We start from the raw sequence: 27,880 nt of genomic DNA, 5'->3' as shown, positions 1-27,880 counted from the left end.
GTTCAAATGTGGCTTCAGATACTTCCTAGCTATGTGACCCTGGGCAAGTCAATTTAGTCCTTATTGCTCTTCTACTTTAGAACTGATACTTAATGTTAATTCTAAGACAAAAGATAAGGATTTTAAGAGTAATAATAATTATTATTATTATTTATTTCTTCATCTCCTTTGTATAATTTCCATTTTTGCATTTTTTACAATATACATCAGAGGTGTCAAACTTGTAGCCTGCAAAACTCTAATATGGCATAAACCAAAGTAAAATGTAACTTAAATGTAACTCAGAAATGTTTAATAAAATAAAAATACAAAATGACAGATAATTTTAATTTATTTTTCTAAGCCAATATGGTTTTTGGTTTTTTAATTTAACATGTGGCTGCAGGGATCTGTTTTTATATGAATTTGACACCACTGACATATATAATAGTACAATAGTACACGTATGAGCATAAATATCCATACATTGGATTGTGTTCAAAAACTTTTTATCAATGGATGCAATCAAAAAACTTTAGAGATTATTACTATAAGTGAGAAAACATGTTTACATAAAATTATAATTCAGGGCGAGGAAAAGAAAGGAAAGTAGCAGGGAAAAGTACAGTGAACTCTCTATTCCCACTAAAAAAAAAAAATCGTCCAAACAGATCTAGAAAATGTACCAGACCAAATAATAATTGGGAAACCCAAGAAGTCAGGGAGTCATTTTTCTAGCCCAAGGCAGCATAAAGAAGTACTCCAAAGCCCAAGGCACCAAGGCAAGAGAAGGTCCCAGTCACATTCCAGGACAATGCAATGGGAACAAGTACCAACTGGCAGCTTTGTCACCTATTATCCACTTCCAGATGTACAGAGATTCAAGGTATCCAGAGCAAGGACTTTCCAGAGTAAGAAATCATCTCAAGCCCTACATGTTATATCAAGAAATGAGCAAAAGCAAGCAGCAGCAATATGCCTCAGACCCCAGAAACTGAGAAGGGTTTCAGTTTCAACTTCTAGCCCTGTCTGAAGCCTGTAGAGAAATAACTCTAAGAATATTCAAAAAATTTTATAGCTACTTTTGAGGCAGCAAAGAACGGAAAACTATGGGGTGCTCCTAAATTGGGGAATGGATGAACAAATTATGGCATATGGATATAATAGAATACTACTGTGCTTTAAGAAATGATGAAAGATAGTTTTAGAGAAACCTGGGAAGATTTGTATGAACTAAAACAGAAAAGTTTATAGAACGAGAAAAACAATTGAAAGACTAACACAATACTGATGACCAACCACAACCACAATTCCAGAGGACTGAGGATGAAACATGCTACCCACCTCCTCTTAGAAAGGTAAAGGGAATCAAGAGCACAGAATAAGCCATGTTTTGGCCAGGACCAATACAGAAATTTATTTTACTTAACTATACATGTTTCTAAGAGGATTTTTATTTTCCCTTCATTCTCAATGGAGTGCATGTGACAGAGAGTGAAATAGGGAGCAGAAAGGAGAGGTAGATTTTGGTTAGTTTAAATTAATAAATAAAAGTTAAGGACTACAGGAAAAAATAAGTCTATCCAAAGTGTATATAAATAAACATAAGGCTACATGGTGAGAAGCAGCATGAGGTAGTGGGTACAGAGCTGGTCTCATTCACAAAGATCTGGCCTCTAGTCCTACCTGTGCCACATAATGGCTCAGTGACCCTGGAAAAGTTGTTTAACATCTTGGTAAAAAGCTACAAATTGCACCAATGCAACTAACAACAATTTGGAAATAGGTCTTGATCAATGACACATGTTAAAACCAGTGGAAATGCGCATCGGCCAGGGGTGGGGGGAGTGCGGGGGGTGAAGGGGAAAGTAGGAGCATGAATCATGTAACCATGTTAAAAATGTATATTAATAAATGTTTTAAAAAAAGAACCCATTCAAGGTCATGAAGAGTCACACAGTATTAAACAACAAATATTAAAGTATTTTTAGAGGAAAGACAGATGGTATATATAAAACTATGGAGATAACTTTTTTTTTAAACATTTATTAATAATCATTTTTAACATGGTTACCTGATTCATGCTCCACCTTTCCCCTTCACCCCCTGCACTCCCCCCACCCATGGCCAACGCACATTTCCACTGGTTTTGTCATGTGTCCTTGATCAAGACCAATTTCCAAATTGTTGGTAGTTGCATTGGTGTGGTAATTTCGAGTCCACACCCTCAATCATGTCCACCCCGACCCATGCGTTCAAGCAGTTGCTTTTCTTATGTGTTTCCTTGGAGATAACTTTTTACAAGAATTCACTGGAAACTAATATCAAAGGAGGTTTTTAAAAGTGTTAAAAAAGAGGTTTATCAGGGTAATATCAAAGAAGGATGGCAAGGTTCCACATACTTCTAAAGGCATAATATCTTGTACCATTTGTACTGAACCCCAGAGGCATACCAACCTGTATATGAAATCTACAGAAATGCATGCACAGCAGCCACATCCTGGTAAAAATATCTTGGGAGGTGGACTAAACCAGACTGAGGGTAACCAACAGGCCTCAAACCAATCAGGAAATTGGGGGTATGCCTAATCCAAGTATGTTATGACTTCTGGAAGAATGGGCAAATAAGAATGATTCATTCCGACATCCAGGAAGGTGATTGAAGCAGGCAGTGTTGTGCACTTAGAGCTTAGTCAGTCATAAAAGATATCAAGTATATCCACCACATCCTAGGCCACTACCTTTTGTCTTGCCGCTGGAGTTCTTTAGAAGAGAGAGTGAAATTTTGTGCAATTCTGCCTCACTTAAATCCAATCCAGGAGATATAACCCATGATGTCATTATTCTTCTTTGAAAACAATGTTGAACAACTAATGTCTGTACCAAAATACTAATCCATTAGCTCTTTACCTTTGTGAACAGGGTCAGCACCGGCAGGGTTTTTGTAGAGGAACAACTTTTTTGAACAATAATCCCAAGGTATATTGAACTTGTTGTACTCTGTTGCACCAAAACTAAATCATCTTGACTGTTAAAATAAAAATAAACCAGTAAAAAAAAAAAAGCTACAAATTGCAGAGAAGAGGTCTCATTTATTAGAATGAGTTATCCATTTGAGGTATAATAAAAACAAGCATAATGAAAATAGGAATCTGTACAGTTAAGGCAGTGATGGGCAAACTATGGCCCATGGGCCAGATGTGGCTCCCTGAAATGTTCTATCTGACTATGGGGCATTATTCCTAATCTGATGAATACAATGAGCTGGGTGGCTCAGTGGATTGAGAGCTAGTCCTAGAGATGGGAGGCCCTAGGTTCAAATCTGGCCTCAGACACTTCCCAGCTATGTGACCCTGGGCAAGTCACTTGACCCCCATTGCCTAGCCCTTACCACTCTTCTGCCTTGGAGCCAATACACAGTATTAATTCCAAGACGGACGGAAGGAAGGAAGGAAGGAAGGAAGGAAAAAGAAAAAATAGGGCTAAATTCTAAAGGGCTTTGATTCCAAAGAGAGGACTTTATATTTGATCATGGAGGTGAGAGGCAACCACTGGAGTTTACTGAGTGGGAAAACAACTGTTGGACTGCACTTTAGGAAAATAACTTTTAATGATGCAGGCCAATCCAGAGGAATTTATGAGAAAAACTGCTATCCATATCCAGAGAAAGAACTGTAGGAACAGAAACACAGAAGAAAAACATATGATTGATCATGTGGTTCATTAGGGATATGATTAGGGTTTTTGCATTAAAAGATCACTCTACTGCAAATATGAATAACATGGAAATAGATTTTGAACAATGATACATGCATAAATCAGTGGAATTGTGTGTCAGCTCCAAGAGGGGGGAGGGAAGAGAAGTGGGAAAAATCATGAATCATGTAACCATGGAAAAATATTCTAAATAAATAAAAAAATTTAAAAATAAGGGAAATCACTTATTTGCTAAATTAAATAAGAATTAAAATGGGGAGGGACTTAAAGTAGGCAGAGATCCACCAGCAACTACTGCAGCAGTCCAAGTATGAGGTGAAGAGGACCTGCATAAAGTGATGGCAGAACCAGAGAGGAAGGGGACTATTCAAGAGATACTGCACAGGTGAAATTCATTTAAACTGAGAAGCAGGGGCAGCTGGGTAGCTCAGTGGATTGAGAGTCAGACCTAGAGACAGGAGGTCCTAGGTTCAAATCCGGCCTCAGACACTTCCCAGCTGTGTGACCCTGGGCAAATCACTTGACCCCCATTGCCCACCCTTACCACTCTTCCACCTAGGAGCCAATACACAGAAGTTAAGGGTTTAAAAAAAAAACAACTTTAAACTGAGAAGCAATTATAAATAAGAGAACCAGGAGAGAATGGTGTTCAAAAAACCTAAAAAGAAAGAGTATCAAGGAAGAGGAAGTGACCAACAGTGCCAAAGGCTGTAGAGAGGTTGAAGAAAATGAAGATTAAGAAAAAGCCATTGAATTTGGCAACTTAAGAGACTAATGGTAATTTTGGAGAGAAAAATTTCAGTGGACTGATAAAGCCAGAATATCATTTGTAAGGGATCCATCTTTGAGGAAATTAGCCACAAAGAGCAGAAGAGATATAGGAAGATAGTGAGGATGGAAGAATCAATTGAGTTTTTTCATAATGAGGGAGACATAGGCATGTTTGCAGGCAATAGAAAATGATTCAATAGACAAGACTGAAAATAAGTTAGAGTGGGGATGACAGTAAGGACAATCTGTCGGAAAAAACATGAAGCAATGAGCTTGAGCAGGTGGAGTGTTAGCACTGATAAGGAGTAGGGTCACCTCATCATGTAAGACAGGGCTGAAGTAGGAGAAAGTGTAGGATATGAGCGATATGAGATAAGGAAAGAGGGAGCTAAAGACAAATAGCTTCAGTTTTTTCTATAAGATATGTATACATATATTCACATACCCATGCATACAGAGAATAGTAAAGACTCATATAACATACTTGAAGATTTATTCTGTTTTTTCACAATTTTGTTAGATGGATGTATAAGGATAATTATTCCTATTTTACAGATAAGAAAACTGAGTCTCAGAGAAGTGAAAGGATTTGCCCAAAGTAACACAGTTTAAGGTTAGAGCCAAATTCAAATCTATGTCTTTATAAGGTAGCAGATTTAAAGTTAGAAGGATCCTGTGCATTCATGCATCTAAGCAATGTCCTTATTTTATAGATAAAAGAAAGCCCAGAAGTGTTGTGACTTATTTGCCCAATGTCATATAAGGTGTTACATAGCAGAACCAGAATTTGAACTTGAATCCATTAACTCCAAATATGGCACTCTTTCCAAGATACTAGAAGAACTTCTAAGTGATTATCAATCCAGACATTACTACACTTTGCCATGCAACCTGTTCCAAATGCACCTAAGTACACAACTGTCTAACCCACAGTTTGCCAGCTTTATCCAGAACAGAACAAGAGACTGCTAAAATCTGGAGAGACTTCAATCTATGGCATTCCTTTGATATACATACCACTCTACTCTGTCAAAAAAGGAAAGGAAGTTTTAATCTGGCATGCCCTATCTGTTTCAAGTTCAAATATTTTTTAAAATAAGCTAATATTTTTATACATATGACAATTGCATTTGAACAATTCTTGAGATGAATTCTAAATGCAGTAAGAACAAAGAAAAAACAACTTTTGAAGCATAAACCAGAGTATAATGCTTGTATTCCCACTTACATGACCTTAAAACAGATAAAATTCCAAAACTCTTCTCAGGATCTACAGTAGTAACAAGACAGCACATAACCAATCAGAAATAAAATATGCCAGAGGAAGAAAAAATTCTCTGCAGAAAGTATCTAAGACTAGAATCACTTACTTTCTAACTCACAAAAGCTTACACAAGCTACACATGTTCTAAAAGGAGAGAAAAGGAAGATATGTAAAGCTTAAAAGCTATTTCAAACCTTATTCTTTCAGATTATTTCAAGAATTTTATTCTTCATTAATTTAAATTCCTTAGGAAAAATTTTCTCAAGAGTAAGCAATCATTCTTTCCAAATGGGAGGTAGATTAGCAATCCACTATTACTGTTTTTAATCGTCTTTTTATTAAACACTAATTCATCCATAGAAATAATTAAATAATCATATTTTTAAAGAGGTGGAGGAGAGGGTTTATGACTATGAAACTGCATAGAACATGAGACTTTTACTATATATTGGTAGGTTGTGCTGAATTTTTTTTTGCTGTCTTACTTTTTTTATAAGAGATAGATAAAAAAAAAAGGAAAGGAGAGGTTGGTAAATGTGGATAATGTAATAAGATAACAAGAATCAATTTTTAAAAAATAATAATAAAGGGGGAAGCTGGGTAGCTCAGTAGATTGAGAGCCAGGCCTAGAGATGGAAGGTCCTAGGTTCAAATCTGGCCTCAGACACTTCTTAGCTGTGTGACCCGGGGCAAGTCATTTGACCCCCATTGCCTAGCCCTTACCACTTTAATGCCTTGGAGCCAATACACAGTATTGACTCCAAGAGGGAAGGTAAGGGTCTAAAAAAAATTTTTTTAATAATAATAAAAATGCTATCTGGGGAATGGAAATGGGCAAATCTTGGAATCAGGATATCTGTTACATAGGCCTCTGTGTGGGGCTACCTGCCCAAGTAAAGGAAAGGGAAACTGGAGCCTAGATACAGGTCATGAGGGTAAGATAAGTCAAAAATATATATGCTGGGGGCAGCTGGGTAGCTCAGTGGATTGAGAGCCAGGCCTAGAGCCGGGAGGTCCTAGGTTCAAATCTGGCCTCAGACACTTCCCAGCTGTGTGACCCTGGGCAAGTCACTTGACCCCCAATGCCTACCCTTACCACTCTTCTGCCTTGGAGCCAGTATTGACAGTATTGACTCCAAGATGGAAGGTAAGGGTTTTAAATATATATGTGTGTGTGTGTGTGTATATATATATATATATATATACACACACACACTTAGGTATACATTTAAAAATTAATAAATTTCTAGCAAGTGGAGGCTGGGGAAGACAGGATATCTTTAGTTCACAGCAAGGGTAATGGCTGAAGTCTCAGGGACTGAAGAAGCAAGACCTCCACTTTGGTTGCAGAAGTGGCAGCTAAGAAACCAGGGGAACATCTGTTTTGGTAGTATAAGGGGGCAAAGTAAAATGGCAGCAATGGTAGCAGAGGCAGTGGGGGTAAAGGTCTCCCAGGTTTCAATGCCATTTAGCTCCCCTCCTGCTCCAGGTGTTGCTAAGCTGTTTGGGTCAGTTACACTAATGACCCAGGTACCTGCAGCAGCTATTTAGGCACCATTAGGAAGCACCACCATCATCCCCAGCCCCAAATATGCACAACCTACCCCAGGCAAAAGACTACATAGATCCCTAGTGAAAGGACTGGCATGGACATATTTGAAACATGGCTTTGCAAATGGCTATCCCAGAAAAAATACTATGTGGCCCTTTTCTGAATGCTTGGTTAGTCCCATAAGACCCATCCCAAAGGATCATCTCATATACCCCACTTTGGAGACCATTAATATTAAGAATTCTAATGTTAGCACCTCCTTTCAAGCTTAAGGTTAGTACATTGCCCACATACTAAACATTTAATAAATGCCCTTTTAAAAAAACTCTTACCCTTCTGTCTTAGAATATTAAATACTGGATCCAAGGTGGAAGAGTATTAAGAGCCAGGCAATTAGAGTTAAATGACTTTCCCAAGGTCACATAGCTAGGAAGTATCTAAGACTCTTGAGATCTTTTTATCATCTCCAGATAGTCTGATAATGACAGCTTAGTTGATAAGAAAGAAGTGGACACCTCTTTCTGTCAGCTCATGGTGCTGCTGGTGTCTCTTTGCAATGATTAGGATTTTATTTATATAATGTATGCAAACCCAATTCACACACACACACAAAGAAAACTTTACAACTGTGTAGGGGTTATAAATTATACAAAAACCCATTAGAGGATTAAAAGTAGAAAGATAGGTCCAGGGCCAAAGGCCAAATTCCAGCCACCAATTAGCAGGAGGTTAATTGAGGGGGTAGGGGGGTGTTAGTAACTACATTTCATAGATATCCTAAATAAAATGAGTCCTGTACTCTTGATTTACAGGATTGCATCTGGTCAGATAAAGTCTTGTCTAGCTTTGTCCAGTTCTGACCTTGACTAAATAATATTTTTTTGAGTTCAGGCTTCTTAATTATCAAGGAGAGAAATTGTTAACTCTGTAATGACTGGTTTGCTAGGAATTTAAAGCTTTTCAATAAGGCTATAATGTTTTTTCAATAAGATAAGGTATAGATCATAAAAGGGGTCAAAAGAGGAGTCTCAGATTTTTATCTATTTGAGACTGTTTCTCTTATTGGCCTCCCACATAAGACCAAATTTAAACCAGGGAGCATCCTGTCTCCAAGCCTGGCTATCCATCCACTGAGCCACCTAGGTGCCCCTAAGAAATGTCTTCTAACTTCAAATATATAGAAAGTACATATATGTGTATATATAGATATAGATATATATAGATATAGATATATGTGTGTCTGTATACACATATATACAGACACACATATATATAGTATACAAACTATATATAGTATATAAACTTCAGAAAACCCAGCAAAGCAAATTAAGGGTCAAGAATCCTACTAATAATATTGGACTGCTTGACATTTAAATTTTTTTTCAGAATTTTAAGCTTTATGTTCTATTGAAACAGAAAAAGGTTGTATATGAAAGCACGAATTTATATTGTCTTTAAATATATATGTGTGTGTGTGTGTGTGTGTGTGTGTGTGTGTGTGTCATATACATAAATAAATTAAATTCAACACACTGTTCCAAAACCGTTTTGCTTGTCTATATCTCTGTCTGGATGTCTATCTGTTCTCTTCTGTGCATTTTGTTTAAATGCTTTATTTAAAATATTAATTTTCTTTTCTTTGCAGGAAGAGAAAGGAGGTACAATCACTAAATACCCCCCACCCCGTCAAAATATTTAAATTTAATAGTAAATCCAGTTTCATTTATAAACACTATTTACATTACTTGTTTATTTAGCATTAGATCTCTCTTCCTACAAAACCTTAGCCTTGAATGAATAAATGAAGACTTGACCCACCACTTCTGAAAGTTTGTCAATCTTTGTTCTAGTTTAACTAGATGAAAATTAACCAGTCTCAAAAAAGTGAAGTCAGCACTTGTGTGTTTGGAATTCAGGGAGGTGCCATTTAAAAGTATCTTACAAACTTCCTGTGGACATATGGGGAACTTTGAGACTATATCCCCCCTTATCCAATGGGTTTCCAGTTTTGAGATGTGGGGACCTATCCAATGTATAGGGCAGCTTAAATTCGGAGGTCGGGTTTGAGAGGACCTCTTGGCTCGGTAGTGAGGATAGGTGGCACTGGTGGTACCTTTGAAGAGATTTTATCAGACGTGTGGTCAAATTATATATTTTATCAACATGGCCATGGCTTTAATTAAACTACTAATTTCCCTCATTTTATCAGTCTTTATCATTTTTAATCGTTACACACTTAAACTAAACATTTGATCAACAGCTGCTAAAGGTATAATAGGAAGTACTGCTATTAGCAACTTAATTCATGGCAATTCATTCCCTACAAGTCTGAATATAAATAATAATTGACAATCATAATAAAAATGGTATTTTGCCATGTCAGCCAGTCAACAAGCATTTATAAGCGCTTATTATGTGCCAAACACTGTGTTAAGTACTAAGAATAAAAGAAAGGGGAAAATGTCATCCCTTCCCTCAAAGAGCTCATATTGTAATAGGAGTGAATACAACATGCAAGTCATATACAGGGCAAATGGAAGGACATCTCAAAGCAAAAGGATTGGGGGAGGACCAGGAAAGTTCTCTTCCAGAAAATAAGATAGGAGTTGATTCTCAAAAGAGATCAGGAAGCAGAAGCTAAAGACAGACAGTATCCTAAGAATAGGAGATAGTCAGTGCAAATTCAAAACCAAAAACAACTATAAGATAGGATGCCCCAAGGGCAGCTACATGACTCAGTGGATTGAGAGCCAGGCCTAGAGACAGAAGGTCCTAGTTTCAAATCTGGTCTCGGATACTTCCTAGCTGTGTGATCACTTAACTCCAATTACCTGGTCCTTACTTTTCCTCTGCCTTATAACTAATAGTTAGAATCAATTCTAAAATAGAAGGTAAGGGTTTTTGTAGATTTTTTTTTTTAATGAAGGCAAAAAAAAAAAGACAAAATGGCCTGTACTACTAGGAAGAGCAAGAAGACAAATGCAGCTGAATTGTGTATAATCTTAAAATATCTCCAAAGTATAATATTTATAAAGATTTATTAATATGTAACTTAAGAGCTAGGGAAAACAAGAAACGTTCACCAAGCAGCTCTTGTGGAAGAGAGAAGGCATGGCAGAGTGAACCCAAACTATATAAAGACCACATAACAATGCACATTATATGAAAGGCAAAAAGAACTGTGGGTAATACAGCAAGGAATTTTGGACAATGCAGTTCCAGGAGTTCAAGACTTTCCAACTATACAATTGTTAAAGAACAAAAAGAAGAGTAAAGTGTGAGAAGACTGGAAAAAAGGGGCCAAGTTGTAAAAATAGCAATCAAAGTAGTTAATATTTGAATCTGGAAGTCATAATGGGTGACATGGTGAGATCTGTGCTTAAGGAAAATCACTTTGATATCTTAAAACTTGAAGCAGGGAAGCCAATAGAAGTCTATTGCAACAGTCTATGACAGAGGTTGAATTTACACCAGGTGGAAAGCTTTTTGAGGACAAAAACAGGGATTTGTGAGATGTTGTGATAGGGATGAGAGAGGTTGTGAAGGTAAAAACAATAAGACTTGACAAAAGATGGGATATGTGGAATGGGTGTGAAAGAGGAGTCAAGGATGACACCGAAGCATCTAACCTAAAATCATATAAACAGAGTTTGGGGCTTCCTAAATAAAAATCTAATGGTAATTTTTTGTTAAAAGGCTACATAAAATTTTTTTTAGATTTATTTATTTATTTGGTTGGTTAGTTGGTTGTCTTTTTTTTTTAAAGCCCTTACCTTTCATCTTAGAATCAATACTGTGTATTGGTTCTAAAGCAGAAGAGTGGTAAGGGCTAGGCAATGGGAGTCAAGTGACTTGCCCAAGGTCACACAGCTGGAAAGTGCCTGAGGCCAGATTTGAACCCAGGACCTCCTGTCTCAGAGCCTGGCTCCCAATCCACTGAGCTACCCAGCTGCCCCTACATAAATTTTTTAAAGTTAAAAGTCCAACCCCTTCAAGTTTCAGACAAGGCAAACTGAAACACAGAGATATTAAGTAACTTGTCCCAATCTCATACAAGTTGTGAATAAGCAACAGAAGTAAGATTTAGGCCCTGGTCATCTTGTCTTTGTGTTGTATGGTAACCAAGTTAAATGATTATATACCATTAGTCTAAAATACAAAAATCTCCATTATGCTTACTGTCTTCCTTCAGCTATTATCTCATTTTAGTTTAATAAAATGTACTTGGCACTATTCAATTAAAATTTATTTGGGGTTTTGTTAGTTATCCAAAAAACAGAGAACTATAAATAAAAATTATAATTAAATGGTTAAGTACTATTTGTTAACAAATCAAAATCTATAGTGAGAAACTTTAAAAAGGCAGCAAAATAAATGAAATATTAATAATTCCTATCTTCACCAAATTTTACTTTATGCTGAAAAAGTAACCCAAGATACCTATGATAATTTCATGTTACACATTATAAACCTACTTTCAGTAGGATTAAATCAGAAGAAAAAGTTCATAACAGATGCCCCCTTTTAAGGGACTTTTGTCAAAACTCCATTTATCCATATCTTCCAAACAAAGGTCCAAAGAAAAGATTTAAAATATAAAACAATCCTTTACTAAAAGCTTACTGTAATGCCTCATCACAAGATGAAGTTCTCAAAAGGTTTTGCCATCAAAGGACCATGCTTTGCCAGCCGAAAGTGCTCCAGGCCACATCTGATCATAAGTCTTATGTCAAGTTATCCAAGAAGATAGATAAGTTCTGAGAAGCTCAACACCAGAAAGCTGGCTACCAGGTAATTAATTCTTTTGATCAATCAAAAAGATAGCATAGAGCGGCCTAATGATACCATGATCTGCTTTGTTTTAGTAGGATGAATGAATAAATAAATACTTATTTATATGTGATTTTAAATACATAAGGTTCAGGGTGTGAAATGTCTCTAGAAATTTGTGATTTTATCAGGCTGGCCTTTAATCCACTACACCACACTACATGCAACTCTATGTGGATGTGACATAAATAAGAGGGACAGAAAGCATATGAAGGAAGACCCCAGATTTTGGGAGAAGAATTCACTATTTAACAAAAACTGCTGGGAAAACAGGGAAATAGTATGGCAGAAACTAGTACAGACCATTATCTCACATCCTATACCAGTGATGGCAAACCTTTTAGAGGAGTGCTGGGCCCTCTCTCCACCCCACCCCACACATAGAGTGCATTTCCCATACCACTCCCAGACTGCATGCCATGCCCCTACCCTCACCAAGTACCAGGCCTGCCCCACCTCCCCCTTACTCCATAGCACTCCCATTGGACTGCTGGGCAGAGGGGCAGGTGAAGTAAGGAATATCCTCAGCAAGTGTAGAGAGGGGGAGGGGAATGGCCCAAGCACTCTGCTCCCCTCTAACTCTGCCACCTGTGAGCAGCCCACCTTACTCCCTGTGCGCTCCCATTGGCCTGCTAGGCAGAGTGGCAAGGGATGTGTAAAAATGTCGTCACACTTGGTGGAAAGGGGGAGGGGGGCAGCTCCCCCCAGTCTTTCTGCTTTTCTAGTAATGAATTGGTAGGGAGGGGGGAATGTGAGGCATGCATGCCCACAGAAAGCATTCTGCATGCCATCTTTGGCACCTATGCCATAGGTTCACCATCACTGCCCTATGCCAAGATAAGGTCAAAATGAGTGTATGATCTAAACATAGAGTGCTACCATAAGTAAATTAGGAGACCATGGAATGTTCTACCTATCAGATTTATGGAAAAAGGAAGAATTTATGACCAAACAAGAGATAGAGAGCATTAGAAGATATAAATGATATTTTTATTATATTAAATTAAAAAGCTTTTGTATAAACAAAACCAATATAACCATGATTAGAAGGGAAATAACAAACTGGGAAAATTTTTTATAACAAATTTCCCTGAAAAAGGTCTAATTACTCAAATTTACAGAGAACTATGTTAAATTTATAAGAATACAAGCCATTCCCCAACTGACAAATGGTCAAAGGATATAAACAAGCAATTTTAAGATAAAAAAAATCAAAGTTATCAATATCATATGAAAAAATGTTCTAAATCATTCTTGCCTAGAAAAATGCAAATTAAAACAACGCTGATTGGCCAATATGACAATAAAGGAAAGTGATAAATGTTGGTGGGGATGTGGCAAAATTGGGACACTAATGCATTGTTGGTGGAGCTGTGAACTGATCCAACCATTCTGGAAGGCAATTTGGAACTATGTCCAAAGGACTAGAAAATTGTGCAAATTTGTAAATTTGAAAATTGTACTTTGATCCTGTAACAAATACCACTACTGTGTCTGTATACCAAAGAGATCATAAAAAAGGGGAAAGGATCTCCTTGTACAAAAATATTTATAGCAGTTCTTTTTATGGTGGCAAAGAATTGGAAATTGAGGGGATTTTCATCAATTAGGGAATGGATGAACAAATTATGATACTTGCTAGTGATGGAATACTAATGAGTTATAAGGAATAATAAGCAGAATGATTTCATACAAAGTTGGAAAGACCTGCATGAACTGATGCAGAGTGAAATAAGCAAAACCAGGAGAACATTGTACACAGTAACAGCAATAGCATATAATGATCAACTGTGAAAGACAGTTTACTCTCAACAATAAAATAATCTAGGACAATTTTTTTTTAATTTTTTTTAAGCCCTTAACTTCTGTGTATTGGCTCCTTGGTAGAAGAGTGGTAAGGGTAGGCAATGGGGGTCAAGTGACTTGCCCAGGGTCACACAGCTGGGAAGTATCTGAGGCCGGATTTGAACCTAGGACCTCCCGTCTCTAGGCCTGGCTCTCAATCCACTGAGCTACCCAGCTGCCCCCAATCCAGGACAATTTTGAAGGACTTATGGCAAAGAATGCTATCTACTTCCAGAGAAAGAACTATTGGAGTCAGATGCAGATCATAGCATACTATCTTTTACATTAGGTTATTTACAATTTTATTTTGGGATTTTGGTTTATGTATTATTTTACAACAATGACCAATATGGAAGTATGTTTTGTATGACAATAAATGAATAATCCAGAACAAATTACTTACCATCTTTGAGAGGGTAGGGAAGGAAGAGAGGGTTACAATTGGGATCTTGTAATTCCAGAAAACATATGTGGAAAATTGTTATTGCATGCAATTGGGAAAATAAAATATCTTTTGAGTTTAAAAAAAAAAAAAAGGAAGACTTGCGATAAGGAAAAAAACAGCTTTTAAATCACTAGAGGAAATTAATCTTCAAATGAAGTGATTATTTATAGACTATATTGCTTAAAAACATCAACCCTGAAGCCTCATGCAAGCGGTAAGGAAACCACGTTTAACCACATATACCATCTGTTTATCATCTGAACCACTCACTTGGATTGGTAGAAGGAGAAGCTCCTAGATAAAAGTTTTCTAAGACTACATCTCTGGTTTATATTTTGCAAGGAATCTTTGCCTAAGGTAGTAATCTTTACTATCTTTGTTTACATCTATGTTTATTTCAGAATCACATAAGTTAGGAATGAAAGGGACCTTAGAGAATAAGTCCAGCCGATAACCAAAAAGGAATTCCCATTACAATATATGTGACAAGTAGTGTATAATTTTCATAAAATCCAGACTTAAAATTTTTTTTGAGAGAAAAAAAACTTCAGGAAAAGAAGATAGTTAACTCCCCAAATCAAGAAAATGAACTGTTTGGAGAAGGTACCATAAAGAAATCTAAAAGAAATCTATGCTGCATCAAAAGATCCAGAATGAACTTTGCGATGTATTGAGTGAACTGAAGGGAGTTGAACATATCATTTATTCTGAATGTAAATATTATGCCAAAGGGGATTGCCCCCTAATTGGCTTTTTGTCAATGCACCTACCAATCATTGGTTTTACTCTCTCTTATTTCCCTCTTATCTCCAACTACTGTAGTTTCCTCTTAGAAAGTGCAATATTGTATGCACCCTTAGGCTAGAAGATATTTAGAGGTATACTCTAGTTATGTTAAATGATTCATTGGGAAGACTAGTCTCCCAAGGAATGGGGGTGGGGGGGTGAATTGTGAAGAGAGGATTAACTCTCCCCTCGCCTATTTTTAGCTAATCAAATCAAGAACTTAAAGTACCCCTACTTACTATTAAGTATGAGAGTTCATAAGTCACTTACTAGAGTAAGTGACAACTCCAAAGGCCACTGCTTGCCCTGCCCACCTGTGAAAAAAGATAATGGAGGCACCAGGGATGTTACAATAAATCTAAATAGTTGTGGGTACACACACTGGGTTGTAGGAGAGACTGGACCAGAATAGGGAGACCAGAGTTCACTGACTTAACACAGGAATGGCAGTTGGCCTCAACTGTCACCCAGCTCACCCTAGGCTGGGGTTCATGGAATCAACAGGCAAGGTAAAGGTTTTAGAAGTTTTAATTATGTTTAACTAAAAGGTAGGAAAGGGATTTCTATACTTAAAACCTAAAGGGCAAAACCACAGGGCAAGGGGAGGACTTATTCTACTCTAATCTTAGTGATCTAAGCAGACAGGGCCAAAGGAGCAGTAATGGAGTCTCTGGGAGGCCACACCAAACCAGGTTCCTGCCAGGCTTGACCAGCAGAGCTAAGGGCTGAGAGTGGCTTTGGGGTTCTCACTGTAATCCACAGATGATCTCAGGATGTCAAAAGCCAAGGTATCCAAGTAGAGAGAGGGTGTGCTTGAGATGCTATCCACCAGATCCCAAACTTCTCCTCTTCTTGGTACTGCTCTGTAGGTCTTGTCCTCTTTGTTAGAAACCACCACCACTCGGGATCCCAGGGAAATCAGGATGCAGGGTGTCCTTTACTCTGAGATCTCCCAGGGCTAACAACAGTTTGATGCCAACCCCTAATGGAGTCTCTCTCAGGGCACAAGCCACTCCTTCCTGCTCCTTCATTCCATCTTGGAATTCTCCAGCCCTCCTGCTAGATACATCCTTAATACTTAATTAATTACTACCTAATCTTCCTCACAACACGCCCTTCCCCCACCCCTCCCCAGCCCTGGGTAGTGCTAGGCAAATTGAAAGACTGCTACTGGTTTCTGTGAAGGAGAAGGAGGAGAGACTGGAAGTGAAGTGGAAAAAAAGGGGTATAAAAAGAGACCAATATGGTCTAGAATTCATTCCCTTCCTGGTGTTTGGATAGATTGATTTCAAGGATTCCCTCCCTGGCGTTTGGAGAGACTGGTTGCTGAGATTCCTGCTTTGGCTTTGGAGGAGGCTGCATTGGTGAGGAGAACCTCTCTGCTCCTTGGCACTTCATTCCCTTCTGCGTGAGTTCTGTGGAAAGACTTTTCCTTGGATCCTGCATCTGTTTGCTGGTGAGTGACTCAGACTTCCACATGGAAATTGGAACTTTGTTGGGTAGAAAGCTGAATTTCACCAGATCAGCACTTAGGGTAGGCTAGGCAACTCCTTACTTCTTTTCCCTCCTACATTTCATACTTCAACTCTTTCTCTTCCTCGTTATAAATAAAAGCTTACAGTTTTCTTCTGGCTTAGGGATAATATTTTGAATTCAGCGACCACAACATTGAATTTATAACTCTCTTATTTAGTTAAAACCCCAATTTAACCCTTACAGTAGTTTTATCCAGATTGTATCTTAAGATCCTTCAATGAGGGAAAATTCATCACTATGACCCATGATCCTGATTTTGTTAATTCCCCAAGCAGCCAATTTTTCCATTTATGTACAGCTCTAGTTGTTACCAAGTTTTTCCTGACATCAAGCCCAAATGTCTCTTTGCAACTACTACTGGGGTCAAATGGAGCAAATCTGATCCCTCTTCAACCTGACAGCCCTTAAAATGCTTGAAGATAGCTCTGATTCCTCTCCAAAACCACTCTCCCAAGCAACCCCAGTCCCTTCAACCAATGCTTCAATAATATGGACTCAAAAACCTTCACCATCCTCAGTTTATTAATGTCCTTAATATGTGATATCTGGAACTGAACACAATATTCCAGTTATAGTCTGATCTGAGTAGCATATTGAGCAATTATTGTCATATTTATGTTTCTAATGACTCAAAAAAACAAAAACAAAAAACTTTAAAATAAACTCTTTTAATTGTTTTCTACTTTAAAAAAAACTCTTCATCAATTCTTTGAAATACTATCAGAACAAAAGTGAATTGTTTCAAGTTCTGCATATTTAGTTTATTTATCCCATGTTCATATTCCTCCACTGCAGAGAAATTTATTAAAGTCCATTCAGAGAATAATAATTTTGTTACTGCTTTAGATCAAGTGCTGATTCTTTATCTCTTACTGCTATATTCAATCACACAAAACTGCAAATCTTTAAAAGAATAAAGCCATAAAATAGAGTCATAACAATATAAATGTTGATTCTGCCTTTCTTCTAAAGTGCTAAAACTCTACAAAAAAGAGTCTCTCCATCTCATCTAACCATTCCTCATGTATGTCTTCATTATTATTATAAGCAACAGTGGAGATGCTTAGTCTTCACCTAGACCCATGAATATTCCTCTAAGACTGATGATATGAAGCAAGACTGAATTACTGCAACCACAGGGAAGCAAACTTTTCAGGAGTACAAAGCACCTTAACCCTTTTCTAAACAAATCATTCAAAAAATTCCTGCAGTTTTCTATAAGAAAAAATGAAAAGATTAAAGCTCAAACTCTGAAATTGGGATTCTGGACTATAAAAATCTGGAAAAAACTCTTATTTAGAATTTTTTTTCAACCTAATCATTAAAATTCCATTTGAATTTAAAAAACAAGAGCAAGGAGCAGCTGGGTAGATCAGTGGATTGAGAGCCAGGCCTAGAGATGGGAGGTACTAGGTTCAAATCTGGCCTCAGATACTTCCCAGCTATGTGACCTTGGGCAAGTCACTTAACCCCCATTGCCTAGCCCTTACCGCTCTTCTACCTTGGAATGAATACACTGATTCCAAGAAGGTAGGGACTCATAAAAAATTAATTAATTAATAGAATAAAATAAAAGAATAAACAAGAACAAAAAGGCTGAAAATATATTTAAATACCAAATCAAATTACAGTAATAAAGATATTTCTTATACCTTGCTAAAGTAAAAATTATTACAGAAGAGGTTCTAACAACCTGACCACTCATAAAATATTGGATTCTACTGATTAAAAAGGGGCAGGCAGTTCAGAGGCAGGAGATCTGAATTTGAACAGTAGTTCTGACACTGATTCTGTGGCACTGGACAAGTCACTTCGCCTTTCTATGCTTCCATTTCTTTATCAGTTGGAGTTGTTGAAAAAAAGTAATTGTAAATCTTGACATGCTGTACACAAAATGGTAAATTATTATTATTTATGCTTATGTGCAGTAATGAACTTAAATTATAATAGTTAATATTTATAGTATTTTACATTTTCCATAATAATTAATAAGGCATATTATTTCACTTGGGGTTACCTTTAAAGAAGGTACTACAAGTATTATGATACCCACTTTACAGTTTTAGAAGTTAAGTGATTTGCCAAAGCCACTAAGCTACTAAGGCTCAGAAGCAGAATTTGAACCCAGTTCTCCCTGACTCCAAGTTCATCAATATCTCCCATCAAGCATACTATCAGAAATGATAAAACAAAGAACTTTCTTCAGGAACACAAACATTACCTTTACTGTACAAGTAAGAAAAATAAGACTCAGACAAGCAAAGTCAAGAGTGTATGTGATGAGGCCAGGAAGCAATCCCAGGATAGTGACTTCCAATAAAGATACTACATACACTGCCTACTTACAGATGGAATAAAGATGTCATGATAAAAAAGCTGGCCTGAGGTATTCTTAGTGGCACAACAAATCCTGCAAGTTCTGATATAGCCCCACCTTGGAAACACATACTATGTGGGTCAAAAACAGCCCAGTTTCTGGATCCAATCCAATTCAATCCCAAAAGTTTATGCCAGTGATGTTGAACCTTTCAGAAACTTTTAGAAGGTGTCATGCCTACCCCCCCTCAATGGATCCCATATGGAGGAGGGCCAACTTTTTTTTTTTTTAAACCCTTACCTTCCACCTTCCATCTTAGAATCAATACCATGTATTGGTTCTAAAGCAAAAGAGTGGTAAGGGCTAGGCAATGAGGGTTAAGGGACTTGCCCAGGGTCAAACAGCTGAGAAGTGACTGAGACCAGATTTGAACCTAGGACCTCTGTCTCTGGGCCTGGCTCTCCAACCACTGGGCCACCTAGCTATCCCAGAAGTCCTACTTTTCAGGATGTTGTTGACCATCTTAGGCAGTTCTCTTCAGGAAAAGCCAGGTAGGAGAGATTCTTGGGCCAGCAAGTCCTGCCACCACTCAACTGAGGGGAGGAGAGGCAGCTTAGATAGAGTTCTAGAATAAAACAAGCTTCCCTTTTTTTTTAAACAAAATGGTCCTATGGGGCTATTCCTGATCTGGGTTCAGATCAAGTCTGGGCTTGCAGGAATTGCTTTACCAATGATTCCTGACCGGCTGCAGTCCACCTGACCTGAAGTTTTCTAGGTGATGGCAGTGCTGCCAGGGGGCCTCGTGCTCCCCCCAGTCCTGGAGGGGGTGAAGGTGGAAGTCTTCTTTCCCTTCAGCCTCACTAAAACTCTCTGATGGGAGTAAGAGTCACTGCAGACAGGTCTTGATGACCCCCCCCCAAGAAGGGGGAAGAGGGGTCTTGGCACAGCAGAGAGGACTCCTCCTTGGGAGGTTCAGATCCTGAAAGCAAAGGAGGAGCCCTAGGGAGAGGGCAGGGGAGGCTTCACAGGTTCAGAAGTCAGATGGGGGCAAGACTCCAACACTGTTTCCTTCCATCCTGATCTCCAGAGTGGCTACATGTGGCCCTTTGGCAGGGCTGGTTGAGTCTCCCCCAAGAGCCTTGGCCTCTCCTGAGGGAGGAGGGTTAAGGAAGCCCTAGACCAGAAAGGGGAGGGAGAAAGTGAGAGGAGTGACCTGAGTGCTTCTAAGGGGAGGGAGTAACCACAGAGGGGCAAGGAGGCCTGATGGAGAGGTGCAGCTCCGTCCCAGTCCCTCTGCCTTTCTGGTAACTAACTCTGCCAGGGACAGCATGTGTGCTCATAGAGAGGTATCTATGTGACGTGCCATCAGTTCACCATCACAGGTCTATATTAAGTGCCTGCTATGTGCTAGGTGGTTCAAATAAAAAGACAACACAGGGAAATCTACCTCCAAAAGCACTCACATTTGGCAATAGCGGGGGAAATCAAGATTATGGGGATATAATATATAAACAGATAGGTATATGCATGACTATTATTTGAAGGTGAGAACATTAGTAACTAGCAAGAGATTCCTGCAGATTGTAGCCCATAAACTAAATAAATCCTTAAGGAGACCAGAGATTTTAGGAAGTGACAGTAAGGAGAGATTTCATTCCAGGGAGAAGAGACAGTCTATACAGAGACAGAGGTTAGAGACAGCATGCTGAATTCTGGAGAGGAAAGCAAGTAAACCAGTGTGTAAAGAGTAATAATATGAAATTAATGTGGAAAAGTAAGCTGGGGCCAGATTGTGATGGACTTTAAATGCCAAACTGAGAGGTCTATATTTTATCCTAGAGGCAATAGAATGTCACTGAAATTCTTGGAAGAGAATGACATGGTGTGACAGATGGGTTGAAGACAGAAAAGAATGGGATCCTAGAGATTTAAGTAGAAGGCTACAGCAATAGAACAGAAGTGATAAGTGATTAGGGTAGAAAGAAGGGGTTAGTGTAAGACTTTGTGGCAGTAGAATCAACAAGATCTTCTTCAAAGACTGCACTCTTCTATGACCACTCAGAACCACGTGCTCAAAGATTTTCATAGCAGGGCATTATATATTTGTTTTTCAAATTACAAAGTATAAGGCTGATTAATGATGAATTCTCTTACTAAACAACCTGTTAGTAAATAAAATTTCAATGAGTAATAACCCTACCTAAAATTTTGTTTTAGATCCCTACAATTTATCTCCCAGGCTAAGATTCCACAACCTGAGACAAGCAAAATTATTTTTTCATAGCAGGGTGCCTATCTTTCTAGAGGGAAAAAGGGCTTATGTGAGTTTACATAGGGAAGCAGCCAGAGTCCTAACTTTCCTTCTTTTCCCTTTATTGTTACTAGGGAGCTATGAGCCTGACTAAGGAAGATCTGAATTCAAATCTGACCACCAACACTTATTTGCTGTGTGACCCTGGGCAAGTGTCACTTAATCTTAATATACTGGAGAAGGAAATGGCAAATCACTCCAGTATCTTTGCCAGGAAAACTCCATGAACAGTATGGTCCACAAGGCCACCAAGAGTCAGATATACATCAACAACAGACATTGTGAGAAACCTGAGACTAAAGGGAGCATTTGCACAGGGAGTCTGCCCTCAACAGGACACCCTCCAAACAGTGGCCACTCTTCTTCCAAAGCCAAAATCTTCCCCTTTACTGACTTCGCCTCACCCGCAAGACTTGCCTAGCCCCATTAATTATCAATTATCAATCCCCAACATGAACACACACATGCACGTCTGAAAAGGATTCTTATCCCTTCTCTAGACAGTGGCAACTAAGCCTTTTGGTATTTGTAGCATTCTTTCGTTGTCTGATTTCACCCCTCCCCCTTAGCATAGGTGACATTCTTATTTTAAAAACTGAAGTGAACTAAAATTAATTTGGTTTTGATACATCCAGGACATCCGTTTTAATGACTGTTTAAAAAAACCTCAAAACTCAAAATAAATGCTTTAGTTTAGGTAAGTACAAGAAGAAGGAAAAAAGGTAACCTAATTTGACCTGGTGCAAATTATAGAGGAACAAGGATGCATTCATCATACATCTGAATGCAGGATATGAGTCATAAAACACATTTCATGTCAAACAATCTTATAAATTATTTTCAAAAATTCAAAAGTTATTGAAATTGAGTTATTCATTGTTGAAGGTTCATGGAACTGAGTATGAAGCATAAAAGAGCAGCTGGGATCTATAATGCTTTAAGGTTTACAAAGCATTTGTACACATTCTCACAAAAACTAACCTAGTGCCCCACAGAAATAAGTAGAATAATTATTATCCTCATTTTACAGATGAGGAAGGTAAGGCTCAGAAAGTTTCTGACTTGCCCATAGTCAATAAAGTTGTTAAGAGTTCAAAGGAAAATTCAAAGCCTTGTAGTAAAATAGAAGAACACTGGGACAAAGAGTCACAGGCCACTGCCACTCCAGAGTTACCTCTAGACAAGCCACTTAATCCCTTTCCCTCCTCTGTAAAATGAAAGGGATGGCTTAAATGACTCCTAAGATCTTTACAGCTCTAAATTTGTAACCTTGGGAGCTAAGCCTACAATTCCCAAAGGAGGGTTCTTTCCTCCTTCAAGTATCAGCTAAATTCCCAAAGGCAAGAAAGCCTTTCCTAGTTCTCCTTATAATCTAAAGACCTTCTCTCTGAGAATTCCTTGAATTTAGACCGAATATATATCTTGTTTGTATAAAGTTGTTTGCATGTTATTTACTCCAAGAGACTGTGGGTGGGCTCCTTGAAAGTGGAAAGGGGGTGTGTGTTGTTTCGTTTTTATTTTTGTCTTTCTTTGTATTCCCCAGTGCCTGGCACACAGCAGGCACTTAATAAATGCTCTTTGTTGTTGACACAAATTCTGCTTTCCTCCTAAGTTACACAAAGGTTCTGGTAGCCAGAGCTACCTAAAAAACTTTAGTCTGTAAAAGGAAACGGGGCAGAAAAAGAGGAGGGTCCTTCTCTTCCTTCCTGCCCACTCCCCTAGCTCTCGTACTCCCAGGCCCAGCCCCGCTCTCTCTCTCTCTCCCAGGCTAGGCGAATCCACAACAGGTGAAGAAGGGAACTGTCCAAGGTTATCTACCTGACTCAGGGGTGAAGGAGAGGCCTAAGGCAACTGTACCGGGACTCAAGAGGACAGGGCCAACAACTCCTCCTAGGAGTTTAAAAAAAAAAAAAGACTTCACTCAAAGGCATTTATTATGCTGACCGAGTGCCAGGCGCTTCACGGAAAAACAAAACCAGCTCCCTCCTCACTCCTCGGGGTGGAAACTTGAACCACGAGCAAGGCCCAAGATGAGCAGGGGGAGCCCGAAAAAAAAGGGGCTGTTGACCCGGGTAGGCACTGCGGGGCGGGTCAAGCCAGAGCTCCCTGGAGGCGAGGAAGGCGGGAGTCTTCGGCCTGGCTGCTGCTACGGCTGCTGATGCTGCGGCGGTGGCGGCGGGCGGGCGCTCCCCTCCTCCCCACGGCCCGGGCCTCGCCTCGCCTCGCCTGGCCCCGTGGGTCGGTCCCTCCCTCCCTCAATCGTTTGCTCACCTCCTCAGCGTGCTTGCGCAGCGCCTTCTCGCGCTCGTACTGGGTGATGAGCTGCTCGTTGTCGTCCCGCAGCAGCTCGAGCTCCACCTGGTGCTCCTGGTCCTGCGCGAACACCGAGTCCAGGTTCTCGAGCACGGCCACCACCAGCGGCATCAGTTCCTTCACCACCTCCTCGTCGTAGCGCCCGATCAGGCGCTCGAACTCGCGGTAGATGGAGCCCGCCAGGCCGGACACCCGCTCCGACATCACGGCCCCGGAGCCGCCGGGCTCCTCCTGGTACACCACCCCGTCTTCCAGCTCCATGGTGCCGGCGCGGCCCAGCCCGGCTTCGGGAAGACCGCACGGGCCCGGCAGGGGAGGGGAGAGGGGGAGGAAGGGAGGGAGGGAAGCCTGCTTGCCCTAACTGCCACCCGCTGCCACCGCCGCAGCGCCGCCAACTGCCCGAGCTGCCGAGCCAGCAGCGCGCCGCCCTCGTCACCGGCGGAAGGCGGGGCTCTGAGCTGCCGCGTCACCGGCAGGAGGCGGAGCTCCCGCCGACGCAGAGGCCGCGTGAGGTGGGGCTTTCCCGGGAGGCGAGGCAAAGATGGCCTTATGTCATCGGTAAAGCGAAGGAAAGAGGAGGGGCTAGAGGAGGGAAGAACGTCCTATATCATCCTCCCCCGCCCCCACCCGAGTCAGGGGCACGTGGGATGGAAGGCATCTCGTACTTGGACGGTGCAAAGGTCTGCAGAAAAGAAATCACACCACTGTGCTTGTGGGCGGGACTTGAGGGGAGGGGCGTGGTTCACACAGAGGGAGGGCTTATTGGGGAAGGTCGAATAGAAGGAGGGGGAAATTCCATTTGGAAAGGAGGGGCGGGTACTCCTGGAGTGGGCGTGACTTGCTGTGGTTTGTGGGCGGGGACACTCGTGGGAGGGCTGGTCTTAGGGGAGTGGTTTGGGAATTGTCCAGTTGTGGAGAGCGGGATTTGGTGGGGAAGGCGGAATCTGTCTTTGGGGTGGGCGGGGAGGTTAACACCCAGTCTAGCCTCTTTCGGAAATTCTGACCTGATGAGAGTTTGTATCTCCTCTGCTTTGGGAGGGGTGTGCTATTTCCTCTCTTCTGCCTCCTTCCTTTTCCACCCTTTCCTGTAAAGCTCCGGAAGAAAGGGCGGCTGGGGCTCCTTAGGGGAAGAGGCCTGCTGGGGTAGGAAAGTGGGAGGGAGGGGGATGAGTAAGGGGAAAAAAAGCCCGGAGAGGGACTGGAATGAAACCCCTAGGAGTGAATACCCTGGGGTGCCAGAAGTGTCAGGTCATTGGGACTGCATCCGAAACCCAGGATGATGCAACGGAATCGCTGAATTGATAGAGACCTTAAAGGTCACCTAGTGCACACAAAAGCCTGGGAGTGGCTTAGGCTTGGACCCCTTCGTGTTACTAGATACGTAAACTAGAGGGTTTTCCTACATTACCGCTTTCCTCGCTCCTAGTTTTCCTCCGCATTTTTTCTTTTCTTTTTAAATCCTTACTTTCTGTCTTAAAATCAATACTAAGTATTGGTGCCGAGGCAGAGGAGCAAAAAAGGCAAGTGAGGTTAAGCAACTTGCCCCAGGGTCACACACACCTAGTAAGTGTGTGAGGTCAAATTTGAACCCAGGACCTCCTGTCTCCAGACCTGGCTCTCTCTACCTTTGAGCTACCTAGTACCCTTTTCCTCCTCATTCTCACTGTCTACAACGCCTGGGATTTTCTCCCTCCTTGACACCCTTTCTCTGGCTTTGGTTCATATTAGATTGGGTTCATATCTCACTTTATTCTAGAAGCCTTTTCCTCCTTAATACTCTGGTTTCCGCCAAGATTCAGCTAATATCCCACTTTCTTTCAGAAGCCTTTCTCAGCCCTCCTTAGTTCCAGTCTCTTCCCTCATCAATTATCTCCAATTTATCCTGTATATATCCTTTTTATATATTTGTAAAGTACTTAGCCCAGAGCCTGACAAGGAGTACGGGCTTGTTCCCTTTCCTTTTTAACTATACATAGTTGTTTGCTTGTAGTTTCCTCATTTTGGGATGAGCTCCTTGAGGGCAGGAACTGTATTTGCATTTCTTTGTATCTGCAAGGCTCTGGAACTGAGAAGTATCTTATGTAGACTGATATGATTTTTGGATCATATAACTTTAGGAAAATTTATGTGGAAATTTGTTATATATGTAATTGGTAAAAAAAAGAAAGTAACCTGAAAAAAATCATTAATTATAAAACAAAAAAAATAATTAAGTGGATTCTACCTCCCCCACTTCATCCCTGTCCTGTATTCCTTTCTCCTTCTCCTCAAAAAGTATCTGCAGGAAGGGGCAGCTGGGTAGCTCAGTGGAGTGAGAATCAGGCCTAGAGACAGGAGGTCCTAGGTTCAAACCCGGCCTCAGCCACTTCCCAGCTGTGTGACCCTGGGCAAGTCACTTGACCCCCATTGCCCACCCTTACCAATCTTCCACCTATGAGACAATACACCAAAGTACAAGGGTTTAAAAAAAATTTTTTTTTTTAAAAAGTATCTGCAGGAGAAAGAACTCTCCTACAGTCCCAAAATATATTGCAAGATGGTGACCCTGGCATTCCTCTCCTCTCCTCTTCTCTCCAATTCTGATCCAGCTACCTCAATATGGCAATCATTAATTAAATTCTTGCTGTGTTCGAGACTGGGAAGCAACATGGCAATAATGGATTAAAAAAAAAAAAAGAAAAGAAAAGAACTAATCTCTAGACAGGACTATCTGGGTGCAAATCTTATCTCTAACAAGTACTAGCTGTGTGATTCAGAGGAAAACCATTGAACCTCTTAGTGCCACTGTCAATTCTCTAAGACTAAATTGCTGAAGAGTTGTCCATAGGCATTGGTAAAAAGAGTTTCTTCAGGAGTTCCTCGTACCAATAAAATCACAGGTTCTGGGCTAGCCAAGTAGCTCAGTAGATACAGGACCCAGGACTAGAGCCAGGAGGACCTGTGTTCAAATATGACCTCAGATATTTCCTAGCTGTGAGACCCTGGGCCAGTCTGTTTGCCTAGTTCTTGCCTTTCTATCTTAGAATTGTTACTAAGGCAGAAAATCAAGGTGTTTTTTTTAATTATAATTAAAATACAGGTTCAGTCCCCATCATCCCCAAAAATGTTCAAGTCTCTGAAGATTCAAAAATAAAAGTAAAAAAAAAATCTCTTCTTTCAATTCAAAAAGTTTTACATTCTATTGAGGATAGGGAGTAAAAGATGTGATGTGTATACAGATTACTATAATGTAAACATAGGGGGGGCTTCCGGGTTAAGATGGTGGCAGAGTAAAAAGCAGCTGCTTGACCTCTCCTAACCCACGCATGTAGGACTCCTCAAGAAGACATAAAAATAAATGCAGACGAAGGAAGGGACCCCACAACAGCATTGAAGGTACGTGGAATCAGGGCTATATCCATGCTATAAAGGGGTGAACCAGCTCTCACTAAAACTTGAGCTGAGCAACCCCCTCCACCTCCACACCACCTACAGTGCCAAAGCCAGCACAAAAGAATTAGAGCAAGTTTGGGGCACTCATTAAGTCATTGGCAGCTACCTGGCATCACCAGGGCCTGCTCCAGAGAGCAGCAAGACTTAAGACCCCAAGAGGCTAAAGAACGCGTGGACTTTGAACACAGACCCTGAGCTCAAGCATGGACCTTGGGTGGGGACCCAGTGCAGAGGGGTGCATGACTGTGGAAGCAGTGCCCTGAGACTGTTAAAGGAGCTTCAGGCAGAAGAACAAGCAAAGGGACCACCAGGAGGCTTGACCCTGAGAACATGGGGGGTATGATCAGGGGTAAACCAGGGCAAATTATGTAGGTTAAAAGAAGAGGCCTTTGTTTGGGACTTTGAATTACTGTAGGAGGGATCCAATTGACCCTAGGGGGTATTTGGTGATCATACTTGTAGAGATTCCTGAACTCAGCTTCTTAAAGAGAAAAGTAGAAAACTTCTGTCCCAGGGTCCTATGCCAAGACTCTTAAGAGTGAAAAAGTTTTGAACATGAAGGAGTCCTTGGACCCTACTTCTTAGGGAGAAGAGATTAAACCTCATGGCCTTCATTATTAGTGTAAACTTTGTGACTATGTTAAATTTCAAGGATGAAGTTATATTGCTTGTTGGATCTATCACTGTCCATTTCTTTGTCTCTCTGTCCCCCCACTCCCTCTTTACCCCAATCCCAACCTTCTTTCTCCCCACTCCCTTCCACCTGGAGCACAGCATCAAGT

At 40.2% G+C, this 27,880-nt stretch overlaps 1 protein-coding gene across 4 annotated transcripts in view; it reads right to left on the bottom strand.

The window, feature by feature from the left end:
* SPAG9 (sperm associated antigen 9) overlaps positions 1-24,031 on the bottom strand; it is a 170,431-nt gene extending 146,400 nt beyond the window's left edge. For all 4 annotated transcript variants that reach the window (XM_044672073.1, XM_044672075.1, XM_044672074.1 and 1 more), the window contains exon 1: positions 23,625-24,031. In XM_044672073.1, the coding sequence (XP_044528008.1) occupies positions 23,625-23,927 (303 nt within the window). In that variant the 5' untranslated portion in view covers positions 23,928-24,031. The remainder of the gene's footprint in view (positions 1-23,624) is intronic.
* Between the last annotated feature and the right edge of the window lie 3,849 nt (positions 24,032-27,880).

This window comes from Gracilinanus agilis, chromosome 4, assembly GCF_016433145.1.
Source record: "Gracilinanus agilis isolate LMUSP501 chromosome 4, AgileGrace, whole genome shotgun sequence".
Classification (NCBI taxonomy): domain Eukaryota; kingdom Metazoa; phylum Chordata; class Mammalia; order Didelphimorphia; family Didelphidae; genus Gracilinanus; species Gracilinanus agilis.
Note: the sequence above shows the minus strand (reverse complement) of the source record. Positions and strands in the feature narration are given on the sequence as shown.